Source organism: Lycorma delicatula, chromosome 5 (assembly GCF_047948215.1).
Source record: "Lycorma delicatula isolate Av1 chromosome 5, ASM4794821v1, whole genome shotgun sequence".
In the NCBI taxonomy this organism is placed as follows: domain Eukaryota; kingdom Metazoa; phylum Arthropoda; class Insecta; order Hemiptera; family Fulgoridae; genus Lycorma; species Lycorma delicatula.
In genome coordinates, this window is record NC_134459.1 from 41,422,317 (window position 1) to 41,440,184 (window position 17,868).

The 17,868-nt window shown below is 30.4% G+C and overlaps 1 protein-coding gene across 3 annotated transcripts in view; it reads left to right on the forward strand.

The window, feature by feature from the left end:
• LOC142324884 (molecular chaperone MKKS-like) overlaps nucleotides 1-17,868 on the forward strand; it is a 268,322-nt gene that overhangs the window by 15,394 nt on the left and 235,060 nt on the right. The window contains exons 5-6 of one of the 3 annotated variants that reach the window (XM_075365966.1): nucleotides 2,866-2,970; nucleotides 9,818-10,247. The exons of 1 other annotated variant lie outside the window; for it this stretch is intronic. In XM_075365966.1, the coding sequence (XP_075222081.1) occupies nucleotides 2,866-2,970; nucleotides 9,818-10,207 (495 nt within the window). In that variant the 3' untranslated portion in view covers nucleotides 10,208-10,247. Of the gene's footprint in view, nucleotides 1-2,865; nucleotides 2,971-9,817; nucleotides 10,248-17,868 lie in introns of those variants that run through there. One more of the 3 variants, XM_075365967.1, reaches the window with a different exon arrangement.

The window sequence follows — 17,868 nt, forward strand, 5'->3', positions numbered from 1 at the left end:
CTGTTTGGATCTCAAATGGTTCTGAGAGTTTGCCTCTGAATTTCACTTTTGACTTGGTGTTTGTGATAATGTTTATCATGTTTATTAATTTGGGATGTAATCTGTGGTGTCTTAGAATTTTTGGTAGGGATTCTCTGTGGATGCAGTTCTATGCTTTCTTGAAGTCTACAAACATTATTTATCACTAGGTCTGTGCTTCTTTTTCTTTTGTAATCCATTATTAGCTTGAGACTCATAATCTGGTCTGGATAGCTTCTTCAGGGTCTGAAACCTCCATGTTATTCTCCTAGTTCTTTCTCGAGTTGTACCCGTCCTGTTGAGGATAAGTCTTGAAAGAATTGTGTATGTTGTTTCTAGTAGTAAGACTCCCCCTGTAGTTGTAAGGATCTGTTTTGTCTGCTTTTTTATCTAGTGGGTGGATGAGGGCTGTCATCCAGTGTTTTGATTGTACTTTAATACAGATATTGACAATCTATTGATGTAGGGTTATTTTAGCTAGTCTTCCTGCATGTTTCCAGATTTCTACAAAGGTCTGATCTTCTCCTACTGCTTTGTAATTATTCATTTCACCCAGTGCTTGATAGACTTCTTTTATTGTGAGAGGACACAATAAATTTATTCTGTTGGTTCTTCACAACTTAGGGTTTTAAATATTTAGCCAGGATTTCTGTGTTGTCTTTATTGTTATAGACTGGATTATGGTTTTTATCCTTCATTAGCAGGGTTGGGGGGTTTGTATTTTTGGAGTTGTTTATTGAAGGTTCTGTTGTAGTCTTTTAACTGCGTTTTGTTGAATTCTTCTTTCATTCACTTCAGTCTGTCTTTATGGTGTTGTCTTTTTATTTTTTTTTTAGGGTTCAGTGGTTCCTTTTCTTTGTTCTGCTAGATTTTGGGAGGATGTTTCTGATTTTTGGGATTAGTGTAATAGCCATGCATTGATGTCTTTTCTCCATGTTTTGTCGCATTTGCTGTTCCACCATAAATGGTTTTACAGGGTTTTTTATTGGGGCCAATTTTTCTGTGATTTGTTTAAGGTTGTTGACCAGGTCTTTCAGTTTATCCATGATTGTTATTTTTCAATGGCTTTTTGGTAATTTTCATTCGTGATTAGTTGGGTAGGATCTATTTTTCTTTTAGGGGCTTGGGTTTATTGCTTCCTTTGGGAAGTGAATTTCATTTTAATTTTGACTACGTAGAGATCTGAGCCTGTATCTACTCGGAGGAAGATTTTTGTATTGTAGTGGTGTTGTTGCTTGTCCATGAAGATATGATATATTTCCCATTCTCCTTTAGTGGGGTGGGGGTATTACCAGGTTTTGAGCTTTTGGGATTCCTCTTGAAATATGGGGATGTTATTTCAGGTCTGGTTGAGTAGGTCCCAGAACTTTTCTGTTTCTTTATGGACTTTTTGGAGATTTGTTCTTATTATTAGTGGGGGCATGAGTAATTGTGCAGATTTTATTAGATACTTTTAGGGTTAGTCGAGATTCTCTGGAATTGTGACTTAAATTCTTGAATGGAGTTTATTATTTTGAAACTGACCAAATAGCCTGTTCAAAACTGTAGGACACTTTTCATCACTCTCTTCTCTGGTATACTTTGTAGTGTTATATCCTTGAGATTCCATGGTGTCCTGGTCAGTGTTTTTTATTTCCTGCAGTCCCATGATGAGAATTTTATGTTTCACGATTAGATTTTTTTTTATCAGATCGCATATTATCTTATAAGTGGCAGCCCACCTTATCTGAGTGCTGCCTTTTCTGAATTCTGTTGTTACTTGCTTCAGCTGTTGGAGTATTCCTTAAAAGACCTTTCATGGTTGACTGTTAAAGGGGTCACCTGGGGTGGGACTAGGTTCTGAGTTAAAACTGTAGATGTGATCTAGTAAAGCGATACTGGGGTATGACTAACTGGGTGATAGATGAAGTTGTGGAGTTTGTTTATACTCAGTTCTCCAGACAAATTTCTCTTATTTGTGTTGGATATATCCAGGTGCACCTTGTGAAGGCTGAATTTCACTTTTGTTAATGCTGTTATTTTGGAGAAAAGTTAGAAAGTCTGATCCTAAACATTTATATTTTTAATTGATTCATTCAATTCTTAAACATACATGATGGTTTTCAAAACATTTCATTTCATATCATTTTTCATTATATTTGTTTGCCAGTTTTAGTTTCAAATTTTTTAATATTTACTTTTTAACTATCTTTTTGTATTTAATTTTTTTTTATCTTCCTAGGTAGATTTTGTAAGTTTTAAATTTTAGTACAGATAATTGCATTTTTACCACTAGTATTATAACATAAATTTTTTTTATCAAGATTTATTTGTTTTATTAGGTCATTTAGATTTTTAATAATATATTGATTAGATTTATTTTATTTATGTATTTTAACAGTTATGACTTAATTGTTGTTTTTAATGCAGCTCTGTTGTTGTGCACGAGTTTTATAATTTTTTATTTCAAGATTTTGAATATGTCGTATTATTTTACTTTGTTGCTAGTATACATTTATTAACGGTTATGAAATTAATAACTTTAAAATTACATTTTATAACATAAACAATTTTTATCTAACTAAATAAAATAAACATAAATGTCTTCAGAAAAGTTTTTAACATTACATATGTAATTTTTGATTACTTTTTATTTTAATATTCATCCTTAAATTGGTGCTAGTAAAAATTTTCCTTGTAGTATAAATGATTATCTGAAAATTAAATCTTTTATTACGCTTTAATCTTTTATATAGCTTTTATGTACATTTTGTATTGTAGCGTATTTTCATTAATGTTTTATGCATATACTGTACGATATGAATGTTTTATCTCATTAGTAATAGATGTTTTTTTCTAATCATTTAGCTGTTAGTTGAACAAGCCTTAAAAGCACTTCGTGTTTTAGTTTCAAGTCCATATGTGTGCCCTGGTGCTGGTTGTTTTGAAACAAGTCTTTTTTTTCATTTAAAGGTAAAGAATTTAAGTGAAATAAATTTTTCCTCCTGTTTAGTAGTTATTTTTTAATTGCACTATAAAACTAATGATTTTTTTATTTTCTCATTACATTATGTATATTTGCACTGAAATTTGCATGTTTATCATAAACCAAAAAAAATCACAATAGCATGCAGCTACCTATCCAAAGTTTAACTACATCTAGAATTTAGTTTCTTTGGTCTGAAAACCGTATTTATTTGAAATTGCCTTGACTGGTTTGAATTTTGATTGAGCATCGCATTTTTTACATGCCAAAAAGTTAGTTCATTATTATCCATTAGTATCTAATGGTGGATATTTTTCTGTTATTGCTGTATAAGTAAATTCTGAACTATAGCTTTAATTTGTTTTCCTCAATTTGAATGGCTGGCTGTTGACTGATTTCTTTTACTCTATGTATTATTAGTTATTAGTTTTAAAATACTTTACTTTTAATTTTATCATTATTTTATAAATATTTTTAAAATAAAATTCTCATATGATGAATTTTTAAACCCATCTTTAATTATTTTTATTAGATCTGTTGATATGGTATTTGGGAGATAATAAAATAAAATAACACATGTGTGTACATACATGAAAACATAGATAAATAACTAGTTACAGGAATGCTTCCAAACACATTAACTGGAATGCCATTTTGAATTATAGTGCATCATTATAAAGTTGTAGGTAATATTTTATAATGTCTGTATTTAAAAATTCATTCAGAATATTCTGTTTGACACAACAGTAGTAAAGTGTTCATTTTCTCTGTTTCCCTTTTTTTGTTTAGCATCTGGAACCACCATAAGGTATTACTTGAGAAAATGAATGAGGATGATGTGTATGAATGTAAATGAAGTGTAGTCTTGTACACAGTCTCAGATTGACCATTCCCTAGAATCATAAATAGCTTTCATTTTGTTTGGAAGGGATGAGATTTATTACTCTACCTCCCTAGTAGCTTCCTTTCAAAACATTCCATCAGTATTGGCCTTGACTACAAAGCGATAACTAAACTATACCTCTTTTTTGTCACTGAGTTTACTCTAGTCTCACAGATGAAACATAGTATTTTCTATCCGCTCAGAGTTGAAAATATACAGATTTTTAAACTAGTAGTGTAGTATCATTTTTTAAACTGTACAGAAGGTATATAATATTGTTTTTCTTAATTTATAATATAAATATTTGTTCTATATCATTTTGAAATATATTATGTTGTATTTTTTAAAAAGTATGAACGATTTGCTAAACAATAGTTTTGAAATTCAGAATTTTTTATCTGAACTTGATAGAGGTTGTTTGTCTGATAACGACATTATTCTAAGTGAAAATGATGATGAAAATGATATTGAAGATTGTGATGATGTAGCTTTACGTGAAACAAATTCAGAAGCCGATGATAGTGATGCTGACCCAGACTATATTGAAAGTGATGAAACCATTGATGATCAATCTATTTTTCAACATGTTTCATCACACAGCAATATTGTTTTTCCTTCAAAAACCAATTTGAAAGGGAAAAATGGTCACAAATAGTCATTACAGGGTAAAAAGAATGTGTGAACAAGAACAACTGCAAGAAACATTACTCACTTAACCCATAAACCGGTTAACAAAGCAGCACAATTAGAAACTCATTTAGAAGCATTCTTATTATTTATAATAGATTCAATGTTAGAAAAAATCACAAAATTCACTAATAAAACAATTTTAATAAAACCTGCTGCATTTAAAACAAAGGATGCCACTATAAAAAATAACTATCATAATCTAAATAAAAGCACTTATTGGGGTATTAGTTCTTATAGCAGCTCACAAAAACAGTCATCCAAGAGTTGTTTGATGCATCTTTCAGTGGTTCTTGCTATATTTCAGTGATGAGCATAAATAGGTTTGATTTTTTACTGAGTTGTTTAACTTTTGATTTAAAAGATACACGGGAAGAAAGAAAATAGAATGATAAATTCAACCATATAAGGGAAATATGTATGAATTTATTATTTTATGTAAAAGTAATTATGTACCTGGAACGTAATAAACAGTTGATGAGCAATTGCTTGGCTTTAGAGGTTGTTGTCTGTTTAAAATGCATTTTCTGCCAAAACCAAATAAATATGGTATTAAGATATTCATGCTTTGTAATGTTAAAACAAAATACCTTATCAATGACATACCCTATTTGGGCAAGGTATGTACACTGAAAACCTTACCTTCTGTTATGTATTTTATCAAAGAACTATGCAACCTGTATATGGTAGTAATAGAAATATTACTTATAACTGCTTCACATCCATCCCCTTAGTGATCAAAATGCTGGAAACTTATAAATTAACTACTGTGGGCACGTTGAAAAAGAATAAACTGAAATCCCAGTTGAAATATTAAAATGTAAGAGATTGGGGATGTCAGTGATTGTTTGTGATTGAACAAAAACAATGGTTTCTTATCAAAAAATGTTATTTTATTATCAGCAACTCACGAAAGGGGGTGATTAATAGCAGTGGAAAACCTGACATTATTGAATTTTATGACATAGTACTGTTTATATATTTGACGAGATGTCAGGTGTAATGTCCTGCTCTAGAAAAACTGGAAGATCTATTTTATGGGATGATAAATAGCGTTTTGGTTAATTATTATGTAATATATGTTCACCAAAAAATAAAAATGGAAAAAATGCAAATTAAGAAGAGATTTTGCTAAAAAAATCAGTATGTAACTGACAGGGCCAATTCATCCAGAGAGACCAAATCTACCCAATTTCTCAAGAAAATTAAAACCTCACATTGATGAAATTGCTGGATCTAGCAACGTTAATGTAGACTAAATTTCTGGATTCTATGCTTATTGTCCTTCAAAAAAGTGAAGGATGATTGGTTTTGTGTACACAAATTGCAGAAAGAATATCTGTATGGAACACTGAGCAATGCAATGTACTGATTGTACCAAACAATAAAATATTGTAAAAAAGTAGAGTGTAATTAAAACACATTTTAAGTTTGTAAATGACTACTATAGTATAATACATGGATTGATTTTTAAATATTCTCAATTTATTGACCTTTATATCTGCTATCCACAGAGTAGTCTGCATGACTACGCATTGTGATAAATGTAAGTTTTTATGGTGTTGTGATTTTAGAATTAATTGAAACTGGACTACCAAAGAACAATGGTATCCACGATCTAGTATTCAAATCCATATAAAAGTAACTGCCTTTACTAGGATTTAAATTTTAGAACTCTTCAACTATTGTTCATTCTAGCACATTTTAAATGGTCATTTCAGTGCCTACATATTGTGTAAAGTGAATTTAAAATGAGTGCCTCTTTCTTTGTCTGATGAACCAAGGAAGAAATGTGAGCAATGGTATGTTTCCTCCATTCAGAAGGAGTGAAACTAGCAGAGATGATTATTCATAGAGTGCAGCAGCAACACAGAGTTGGAAGCAAAATTTGCGAATGGTTTGATTGTTCTAAAAAAGATTGTTCTCTGTGATGAAAAATTGAAGGTAGGCCTTCCACCTAAAGAATATTGAAGTAGTTTAAATGAGGCATTTTGATTTTGTTTTTAAAATATTTTGATTGTAGTTAAACAAGGATGATGATTGTTGATGCCATTGCAAAAATAAGCCATGGTTTGGCATTTTCAATCATCAACTCTCTTAATAACTTTCTTAATAATAATAAAAATAATAATAATAGTAATTAACGTTCTTAAAAACGTTTAAACTTTCAAAAAACTGTTCTCACTGGGTTCTTTGCCAATTGAAGACATTCATAAAAAGAATTATTTGAAATGTTATGAAGTTGAAGGAGACTCAGTTCTGTAGCAGATGATAACTGTTGAGACTACATGGATTTATCACTTTGAACCCAAGAATAAGCAAGAAACGTGTTTTGTCTGGATACACTCTTCACCTCCTATGGTAAAAAATTCAAAACTTACCCATCTGCAAGAAATTGATATGGATGTGAAAGGTCCAGTTTTTATTCAAGGATGAAACAGAGATAAATGAATACTATTGTTAGGTACTGCAGTCATTGAAGGCAAAAATTAAATGCAAAAGATGTAAACTTTGAAAAGGTGATTTCACTTAGGCTAATGTTTGACTTTGTATGGCCAAAAAAACAGCCCTTTGCCTTCAAGCTGTTGATTTTGAACCAGTGGATTGGTGCATTACTAATTTGGCTCAAGTGATTTTCATATTTTTGTCTTTCTTAGAGAAGAGCTGTGAGGAAATAATTTATTTTTCTTTGTAGCTTAAGATAAATAGATCATAAAAGCAATGCAAAATTTCAGTCAGCTATGCTTCGGATCAAAATGTTTTGTCCTGGATGTTTAAAAACCTATTAATAGGTTGGCTAATGCAAAGAAGTAGGAGGGGATTGTGCTGAAAAAAGCGTATTTAATTTAAGCAAGTGGAAATAAAAAGTGATTTTTAAATTTCTCTACTTTTTGACTTACTCTCTTCTATTTTAGTTTACACTGTAATAATTTTTTACATAAATCTCACTGTAATTACAATTGCACGCTTTGTAGTTTGCAGCACCCTGATAATTTTAGTTTATTGTTTTAGATTGCTTATTGCACCAAAAGTATAGAAATAATTTTGTATTATAATAGTTATTTTTTTTGTACTGTGTCTAAAAGATATAAGTTAGACCAAAAATTTGTACTATTTTACTAATGAGTCTCTCAAATTCAAATCATTCATCTAAATGAGTGATGTGTTTACAATAAGCACTCTAAGATAAACATGCTAATTAATTTTCTTAAGCTGTTTTTTTTATTAAGATGGATAGAAGGTTAACTAAATTTAATATCTAAGTAAATTATTTTTATCCATTATTTTCTATTTTTAATGCTATAATAAGCTAATGCCATCTAATGCTACAACATCATTAATCTTGGATGTCTGAGTTATATAGTTTAAAATTTATAACAAACAATTTTTTTGTTAAAAATACTAAAATACTCAAAACTGTATTCAAACCAGTATGTCACTAGAGGCCAGAGAACAGGCACACTGCAGTCGTATAACAAACTGCTCATTCGATGTACATATAATGTCTGATATTTATAGTAATGAATAATGAACCTATAAAAGGCAAAGGTGCTACCATTCGCTATAGAGGTTGGCTTTATAAAATAGCGGTTGTGTGTTATGATATGGAAGTCAATGTATTACAATACTGAGGTTGGTCTCATTCAGTATCAATCCACCCTTTCCTGGGATAGTGCCATTAATTGAATCCCAGTGACCAAGTGGGTTTTCAAAATGGCTTAATACTTGCGTTATTGATTTTCTTAATATATAATTACAAATTTTATAACAAGGTTTTACATATTCATGACATAACTAATGTTAAATCATTGATTTTTCTGTTTTAATCTATAATCTCACCTTTTAAAGATGTGCACTTGTTAGTCAAGAAGTACAGGTTGAAGTAGCCAATTATTTTACTGTAGACGGCTTTCTGCGTAATTAAAGAAGTTGGGATTAATTATTCTGATGAGGCTAGAGTATTTAAAAGATTCAATTAAATCTAGTTTGTTCACCATTTTGCATACATAAACAAAATTGATATAAACAGGAAATGAGAAACAAAGTTGCTCTTTCCATGAAATCGTTCCATCACTATCATTGATTGAAACCAAAGCTTTACCTCTATAAATGCATAGAGGTTAGCTCTAATTTAAGATAATGTTAATTTAACTAAGGGAATTTTTATAAAGTCTTCAAAAAATTTATTTAATCTTTCTATTCTTTCTCATTTATTCATTATAACTTATAGTCAAAATAAATTGCTCTAGCTGAATGTTATATTAACTTTGGATATGATAATTTCTTTATAAAGCAGTTCGATATTCTAAACCATGTAAATCTTATTGAAATAAACTTTATGCTGTATGTTAATTATATTATACTGTCTTTTACCACTGTCTTGCCACTGTCTTTTACCAATATACTTTCATGTGTAGGTGATTTGTATTGTCTTTAGGAATTATTTTTACATTAACAATGGTTTCTTAGGTGAAAGGCATAATGTTTCTGGTTTCAAAATAATTACATAGATCAATACCCCGTTGTACATCAATAAACACGAGCATTTATATTAAGTTATTATTTGTTGTATATGTAAATTATGTGATTATTATGATTTGTGTGCTTACCTATAATTATTGATTTATTTATTTAATATGATTTACTTTTAGTGAGAATTAAAATTTTTAAAAGTAGTAATGTAATTTCTAACCTAGTGTTTTTTGATATTGTGTGAAGTAATAGAATATATACTTTTAAATATTTTAATCTTTAATTATATTAGAATTTAACTAAAATTCTCTAAAAAATAAAATATTAAAAATAAGGACGTGGCAGCATGTAAAACTTCATCAAATGAACCTCTTCCTGTAAATTATATTAAATAATGCTAGGTGTTTTTCTTTTACGTTGTGATGCTGAAATTTAATGGCTAAAAACTGTAGTAGATATACCACCTTCAAAAAATTTGGAATAAGTTACTTGCAGACTAACTGTAAAACAGCCTGGCATGAACTGCAACAATATTTCACAAGAGAGGGACTGTATGAACAAATTATCTGATTTATAATGTAACAGATATGCATATACCAGATCAGATGTCTTTCAGTTTATTAGAAAAATTCTTCATTATCTTTGTTTTCATAACTGCTTGATATTAGGTTTGTGATAAACTTTATTGTTTTTGTGTCTATATAAAATATAATACTTTTATTTATATCTATTGCTATTCATTTAGTTATTTATTTTGTTACTTTTTATTTTTAATATTACTTATTTTACAGACCATGGATGAAAAGAAATTTTTAGGTGATGAAAATTTGTGGGTACTAAATGCCTTGTTACAAGCATCGGGTCATTCTTTGCCTGTTTTTGTCGACACTGTGTTTAAACATGCATGGTCAACTGAAGATCAGTTACGATGTAATTGCCACCTCATAAGTAGAGACATTGTGTTTGATAACTTTGGAAGTCATCAGTTAATCTCATTGTATGGTGTTACTTCAATTAATGATAATACTTATTTACAAAGTAGTGATTGTAAGTTAATTAAAATGTCACCCGATGCAATTGTTGACTCATTTTTATTGAAACGAAATGCAGTTGCTGTATCAATTGAGTCTTGTATAAATTTATTAGGTATTGGCACTGTTGTATATAAAAAGAAATCTTAATTTTTAAAATAAAAATAAATTTATTTATTTTTATATTTAATTGCCAATTTTAAACTCTATTATCTTTTGGATGTTTTTCTTCGTTGTAATTTTATATATATTTCTATCATTGATTTATTAAGTTTATTATCATTGATGAAAATGTTAATGATAACAATTATCACAACCTTGGTGATAGAGTGAGCAATAATTTTTTTTTGTAACATTAACTTGGGAAAACATATCAATAGCAAAGGTTAATGTTATTTTACCTTTAGAAAACAATTTTGTAATGATAATGAACATGCGTGGTCAACTGAAGATCAATTATGATCAGCAATTATCATTATATGATAATACTCTGCCAAAGAGATCAGCAGTTATCATTATATGATAATTGCTGATCTCTTTGGCAGAGTAGTAGTGTCACTGTCTTTCGTCTGGAGGTTCCAGGTTCAAGTTCTGGTTAGGCATGGTATTTTTCACAAGAAACAAGAATAACAGTCGATAAAACTATTAATATCTACTGTAGTTGATGGAGACCATCCATCATTAACTGTTATTAGCCATCAACCTGTTGCTGTATAAATAAATAATACTTAAAAATTATATAAGTAACTGTAATTGTGGTCTTCAGCAATATTTTTTTTCATAGATTATGTATTAAAATTTTTATAAGTTAAAATGATTTTTTATCATCTTAGTGTACTGTAATTTCTTTTTATTTTGAGTTGGGCAAAAGAAGACAAACATTTTCAATTCGATACATTTTTTATGGTGGTGGGATAACAATTCCGCAGAGGCCAAAAGTGGGTATTTTACCTGGATAGGATCCTTCAGTGGGTCCAATAATGAAGTGTAATAATCTACAGTAATGTTCCTGCCTTTTTCCAGGTATCTATGAGCACCACACCCCATGAATTCCAAAAAGTAGCGATTATTCCTGCAGATGGAACAACTTCTGTTTTCTTTGGTGCACTTTCAACTGTTACCCCCACAGTTGGAACTGCTGTTTGGTCTGTAACATATAATGGTGAATCCTTGTTTCATCTACTGTTATAAAACATCAAGAAATTGAGCCCAGTTGTGGTGTTCAATCGAATACATATTTGGACGACTGTTAACAAATGTAGTTCCAATTGATCAGAAAGCTTTTTCATACCCAAAACATCATGTAAAATGTTACAGTCTGTCCAGATGTGATTCACCCGGTGATGGGTGATTTCCTGGGTTACAAAAACAAGGGACAATGGCGTTGTACTGGAGGTTGTAAATGAGCTGTAGGCGAAGCGGCTGCTGGAGACTGACGTTCTTAAGAAGAATGAGCCGAAGCCTTAGTTGCTGGCCGAGCGGAGGCCGCAAATATTGCCGAGGGCAACGAGGAGGAGCCCAAAATCCTCAGGGCTATACACAGTCAAAGTCCTGTGTTGGGTGTGGCTGTATCGACGACTTCCTCAAGGGGACCAGGGTGGTCTGGTAGCTGGGGTGAAAAGAGGCCCCAAAGAGCCACTGAATAATTGAGACCTTGCAAAAGAAATAGAAGGTCTTAGTGGCTGGTAGTCAGCTGTTCCTTGGATCGACCTCTTGCAGGGTTGTCAACCAACAGATTTAACCCAGTGCTTCAAATGTCAGGGCTTTGATCACATCTCTCGCTACTGTAGAGGACAGTTGGAGATGTGTAGTCATTGTGGCCTTGCTGGGCACAGGGGAGCTAACTGCACTAATAAGATCAAAGTGCGAAGTGCGCTCCAGATTGAACAAGACTTGTCCTCTCCCGTATCTGGGATTACAGTTATCATTTAACGCTTTCGCCGGTTACTAGGGTAACAATATAATCTGCATAGAAAAGCCGATATAATTAGACCAATGAACGAGACTTGCCCTCTTCCGTATCTCAGATTACAGTTATCATTTAACGCTTTCGCCGGTTACTACGGTAACAATATAATCTGAATAGAAAAGCCGATATAAATTAGACCAATGAACAAGACTTGTCCTCTTCCGTATCTCAGATTACAGTTATCATTTAACGCCTTCACCGGTTACTACGGTAACAATATAATCTGAACAGAAAAGCCGATATAAATTAGACCAATGAACAAGACTTGTCCTCTTCCGTATCACAAATTACAGTAACATTTAACGCCCTTGCCGGTTACTACGATAACAATATAATCTGAATAGAAAAGCAGATATAAATTAGACCAATGAACAAAACCTTTCCTCTTCCGTATCACAAATTACAGTTATCATTTAACGCCCTCACCGGTTACTACGGTAACAATATAATCTGAATAGAAAAGCCGATATAATTTAGATAATGAACAATACTTGTCCTCTTCCGTATCTCAGATTACAGTTATCATTTAATGCCCTCGCCGGTTACTACGGTAACAATATAATCTGAATAGAAAAGCCGATACAAATTAGACCAATGAACTAGACTTGTCGTCTTCCGTATCTCAGAACAGTTATCATTTAACGCCCTCGCCGGTTACTACGGTCACAATATAATCTGATTAGAAAAGCCGATATAAATTAGACCAATGAAAAGACTTGTCCTCTTCCGTATCTCAGATTACAGTTGTCATATAACGCCCTCGCTGGTTACTACAGAACAGATTACGTGTGACAATGTGGATTACCCGCAAACATGCGAGTTAAGTGTTCGGGACCACCCGTTAACATCTATGGCGAAATACTATGCGTTCCTGGATATTCTGTTTATAAATGCTATGGAGGGTGAAGCAGAAATCGGCATCATGGCAGGTGAGACACCATTCCCTCGCATACGGGCTGTGAATCCTGTAGATGTAGACCGAGAGTTTTCTCGAATGGCATTGAGAAAGGCATTGGGGATTGACCAGCTTGACCCGGATATATTCTATCATCTGCTGCCTGTCATAAGAGGGTGATTTGGCAGGCTGTTCTTGGGGTGCCTTAGCTGGGGTTGCTTTCCATAACGGCTAGGAACGGAGGGGTGGCAAAGGGTGTGTTCCCCTATGGGGGTCAGGATGTGCCAACACTTACTTGACATTTTTCAGCAATTTGTTCAACTTAAGTTGTCAGTCATGCTTGGATAAGTGAATCAATACAAGAATCTAATGCCGAGGTTGTCACTATTACCACACGCCCAGAGTGGTGCTCATCAGTCATGCTTTTGCGACCACTTTTAAACTTTTCCACCCACATGTAAAAACTCACATGGTTAATGCAACTATGCTGTATTGATTGTACATCTGAGAGAATATTTCTGATGATTTTACACTTTCCGAAAGTAAAAATTGGATCACAAAATGCAAGGTTGCTAACACAAAAGTTTCAATTACCTGCATTAAGCGTTTCCTTCACTAAAAATGTTTGTATGCTTAATTATTGAATTACTCTCTTACTTGCACCATCTCTGACAGGTTGACACAAATGTTCTGAACAAGCCTCATAAATGCCTTTTTACTCAGCGTTACGGCAATTTTAATAATCATTTACATGATTTGTTGGATGTGATTGGAAGTGTGAAAATATATTTTAACTAATGTTGTGAGGACTGTTGTATATGATTTACTGAATAAAAGTATTCAATATTACTCTGTATGTTGTGTTATTGCAAGACTTTATTAATTATATGTATTCATCAGAGGAAGCTATGCCTATAATATATCTCATTAGAACTATAGTTTCTCTTACAATATTTTTATTACATGCTCATGTTCAATCTTAATGTAAGTGTTAGTATGAACAGTAACAATACTGATATAAATATTATATAGCTATCAAAATTTACAGTGAAAAGAAATAAAAAATCATTAAAGTTTTCTAATTGCATCTATTTAACGTTGTATGTGGATATATATCTGTTGAATTGTGCATCAAAAGTAAAGGGGGGTATTGTTAGATCATTAAAAGAAAAAATTACCATTTCCAGTTCAGTATTTCTATAAACCTACTTGTTCTCCATTTTTCTTAGCATTTTTGTGTCTGGACAAACTTTTTTATATCTTGCCTTTAAAAACTACTGCCTTGAATTTCTGTCTACTCCCCCTCAATCTCTTAAACTTCTGAGGGAAAGGTAGAAGTTATTAAACGCGAGGTTAGGGCTGTAAGTTAGTAATCAAAATAAGTGAACTGCTGAATCTTCTAAACAGTGTGGAAAGGGAGTGTATGATGCAGATTATTTTAAATTAGAATGACTTGATGTTATTATCATTCTATATCATCGGTTTTAAATGTTACAACTCTGTTTTAAAATCTTTTCTCTGTAGATTGATTTCTAGTCCCATGAAATCATTTTTAAAAGGTGTTTTTGGAAAACAATGGCCATGTTGTCTGTGCTTACTGGTTTTCTAAATTTTTGTTAAATTGTGACATCTGCTAGACAGAATCTTATGTCGATGTTTATCACACCTTATTTCAACACTAGTTACAGTGTGGTCTGTATTAAATATTTCTCCCCCTCTTGCAATGGTTTTAAACATTTACATGTGTTTAAAAAAAAGAAAAGTAAATACATTATTTAAAAATATTATTTAATTATGACTACCCGCTTTAAAATTTTATGAAAATAGTGCTACCAGATCTTTTGCAGCTAAGTGTGTAGCTCCTCTACGAAGTTAACTATTGACACTGAAAAAGGATTGGCGTTTGGTTACATTACTGTACATAACTGGATAATTTGTTCTGGGAAAACTTTTTTTTAATGTTTGTAAGAAAATTATTTTGTGTTAAATAAAATAAAAGTGTTAAAAAATAAAACAATAACCATTAAATAAAAGCATTTTATTTAATGGTTATTGTTGTTATACTCTAATGCTCACAGACATCACAATCACTGTCAGTTACCCACCATCTAAGGTAAATGTTTTTACCCAAACAGGTAAATCTCTAAGGATATGTAAAAAGAGATAGTTTTTATTGAGGTTAGATGAAATAAATTATATGGATGATAAAAAATTACTCCAGCCTAGAAGTAAATTTATAGCATTGTTTATTTACATAATCTGATTCTTAAATAATTTTTGGTCCCTGTAAATTTACAAAATTATTAATTTTTTTGTACATTTTTACATTATTTACCATTAGCAGATTTTTACTATCAGTAAAGGTAATTCCTTATATTCAATTTATTATTTGTATTATTTCAAAAAATGCAAAATGTCTTTCATTTTTAAATTAAAAAAAAAAACCTCGCTGCTCTTTTAAGACAACAGTAATACTAACAAAAATAAGGTTATTATTTGTAAAAAAGTAAAAATATAGACAATTTTAGAGAACTAAAAGATAATAAAGACAACTAAACAGTTGTCTTTATTATCTTTATTAGACTTAGAATATTAAAAAATATTCTAAGTCTAATAAAAGTTTATTAAATAATCATTAACTATAACATTTGCTTTATTTTTAAAAAAATATTTTGACCAATTAAGTTTTTAAAAAAATAAAGTGCTATAAGAAAACAGAGTTAAAAATATATTTCTGTATAATTCCTACTATATTAAACAACAAACAAAAGAACCTTTAATCTCATTCTATACTTTCTGATATGAAATACTGCCCCTTCCATTATACCATTTTGTTCATCAGCAAGTTTCAGGAAACTTGCTAATATACCATCCAAAAATTTTTGTCTTGAATTTGTAAACAGTTTTTTTTAATTTATGGTCTACTTATATGATAATGTTTTATGCGACTGAATATAATCGCATTATTAAAATTATTATCCCTGATAAAAATTACAATTGATATTTTGTTAGCAGTGATGTTCACGTGGATTAAAATGCCAAGATTTTTTATTTTATTGTCTGTGACATGTAGTTGCATGAAATGCCATTTTATGAGCAGATTCTTTTGTCTGCTGTTAGATTTTAAAATATTTATTTTTTAAATAAGTATAGAAAAAGATTTTATACTACATATTACATCCATTTCTTGTTAGTTCTAGTGCAAAAGGTTTTTTAAAGTGTGTACAGAATTTAACTATTTTTATAAAACCTTTAATATACTTTATTTAACTATGCTACATTTCATTAGTTACCGCTTTTTTTAGTTATTATTTTTTTTTGATTTCTGAATGGAAAAAGAATGATGTAAAACTGCATTAACAAATTTTACGAAAAAGTATTGTTTTTTATGTACATATTTTAGCCTTTTTACAAATTTTATTTGTATATATATATATATATATATATATATACATATTATATGTATTATACATATTATTATACAGTATTACTATTACAGTATATTATTTTACATATTATATGTATATGTAGATTCCCATATGCATATAAATATATATATATATTTGTGTGTGTATGTATGTATTTATACTGAAAAACAAGAATGTTTCATAAATAGCATAGTTTGCAATTTACAATAATTTACAAATTCTCTTGTAGAAAGTGTCCTTGAATTATAACATAACATCAGTATATATGTTTCTTGTGAGAGTTTTGGTACCCTTCTTGAAGTATTAATATTATACACTTCATAATGTTTATTACATGGGAAAAAACAGAACCAATTTATGTTAACTTGTTATTTTATTGTTTTTTCTGTTAAGCCGTGTGTGTAATTACTTTTGTTCATTTTAGGAAATAAATGATAGATTAATTTTATTTAATTCGTTATGATTTTTCTTATACATTTGTTAAAACTGTTTTTTTAATAAACGAAATTAAAAGAATGAATTTATTAAATTTATTAAGATTAATTGATTAACTAATATCAACTGGAAAATGTGTGAACAGAAGTTTCATGATAAAATTGCTTTTTTTATTTATGATTAATGTCAAGAATATTCCTTTATAAAGTTGACATATTTTTTATTTTTTTACATAAGTTTCTTTAACAAGACACTATCTGTGAAATTTGTGTATGTTCATACTACTTCTTACAAAAGTAAATATGTACTTATTAGTAAAAGTAACAATTTTCTTTAAGATTTTGTAGTTAAATACATTGATTGTGTTAGCATTTCTACTACACAATATCAACATTCAGACATTTTTTTAAAGAAAAAACTAATTTGTTTGTTAAAAAAAAAGATTAATTTTAATTTGTTTTTCTAAATTAGATGTAGTTAATTTGATAGAAATTTCTTGGTATTTATGTATTTGCATTTACTATTATTCAGTGCATTTGGAAAGTTGCTGTGCATTGGAATTATGGAAGTGTAATGCTGAAACTTTCTTAATTATTACTTTGTATTTTTGCTTCATTATTTTACAGAAACTGATATTACAATAACTGAAATACTTCATAAAAGGTGTTGAAAATGAGCTCCTTTAATATTAGTACAACATTGCACACATTTCAGTTTGTTTTCAATCACTTTAACCAGCTGATGTACTGGAATATCTCATATGTGTGCAGTTATTGCGGTTTTTGGACCTGTTAGCTGTGTGCATTGTGGCATCATCTTATTGGAACCAACTGTAATTGATTTCCTTTTCTTTTAACTGACTAGCAAAGTTTGTTAAAAACAGCACAATAACAATCATTATTAACTGCACTTTGGAAGAAGAGTGAACATGTCACATTCTACTCACACGTACCCAAACTCCAATCTTGGCTTTGTTAATTCATGGGAATTAGCTGTCAACTACAGTCATGTATTTTGTGAATTAATATACTCTTCCAGATGAAACCACACTTCATCTGTAAAAAAATGTGTTGTTGAGGAAATA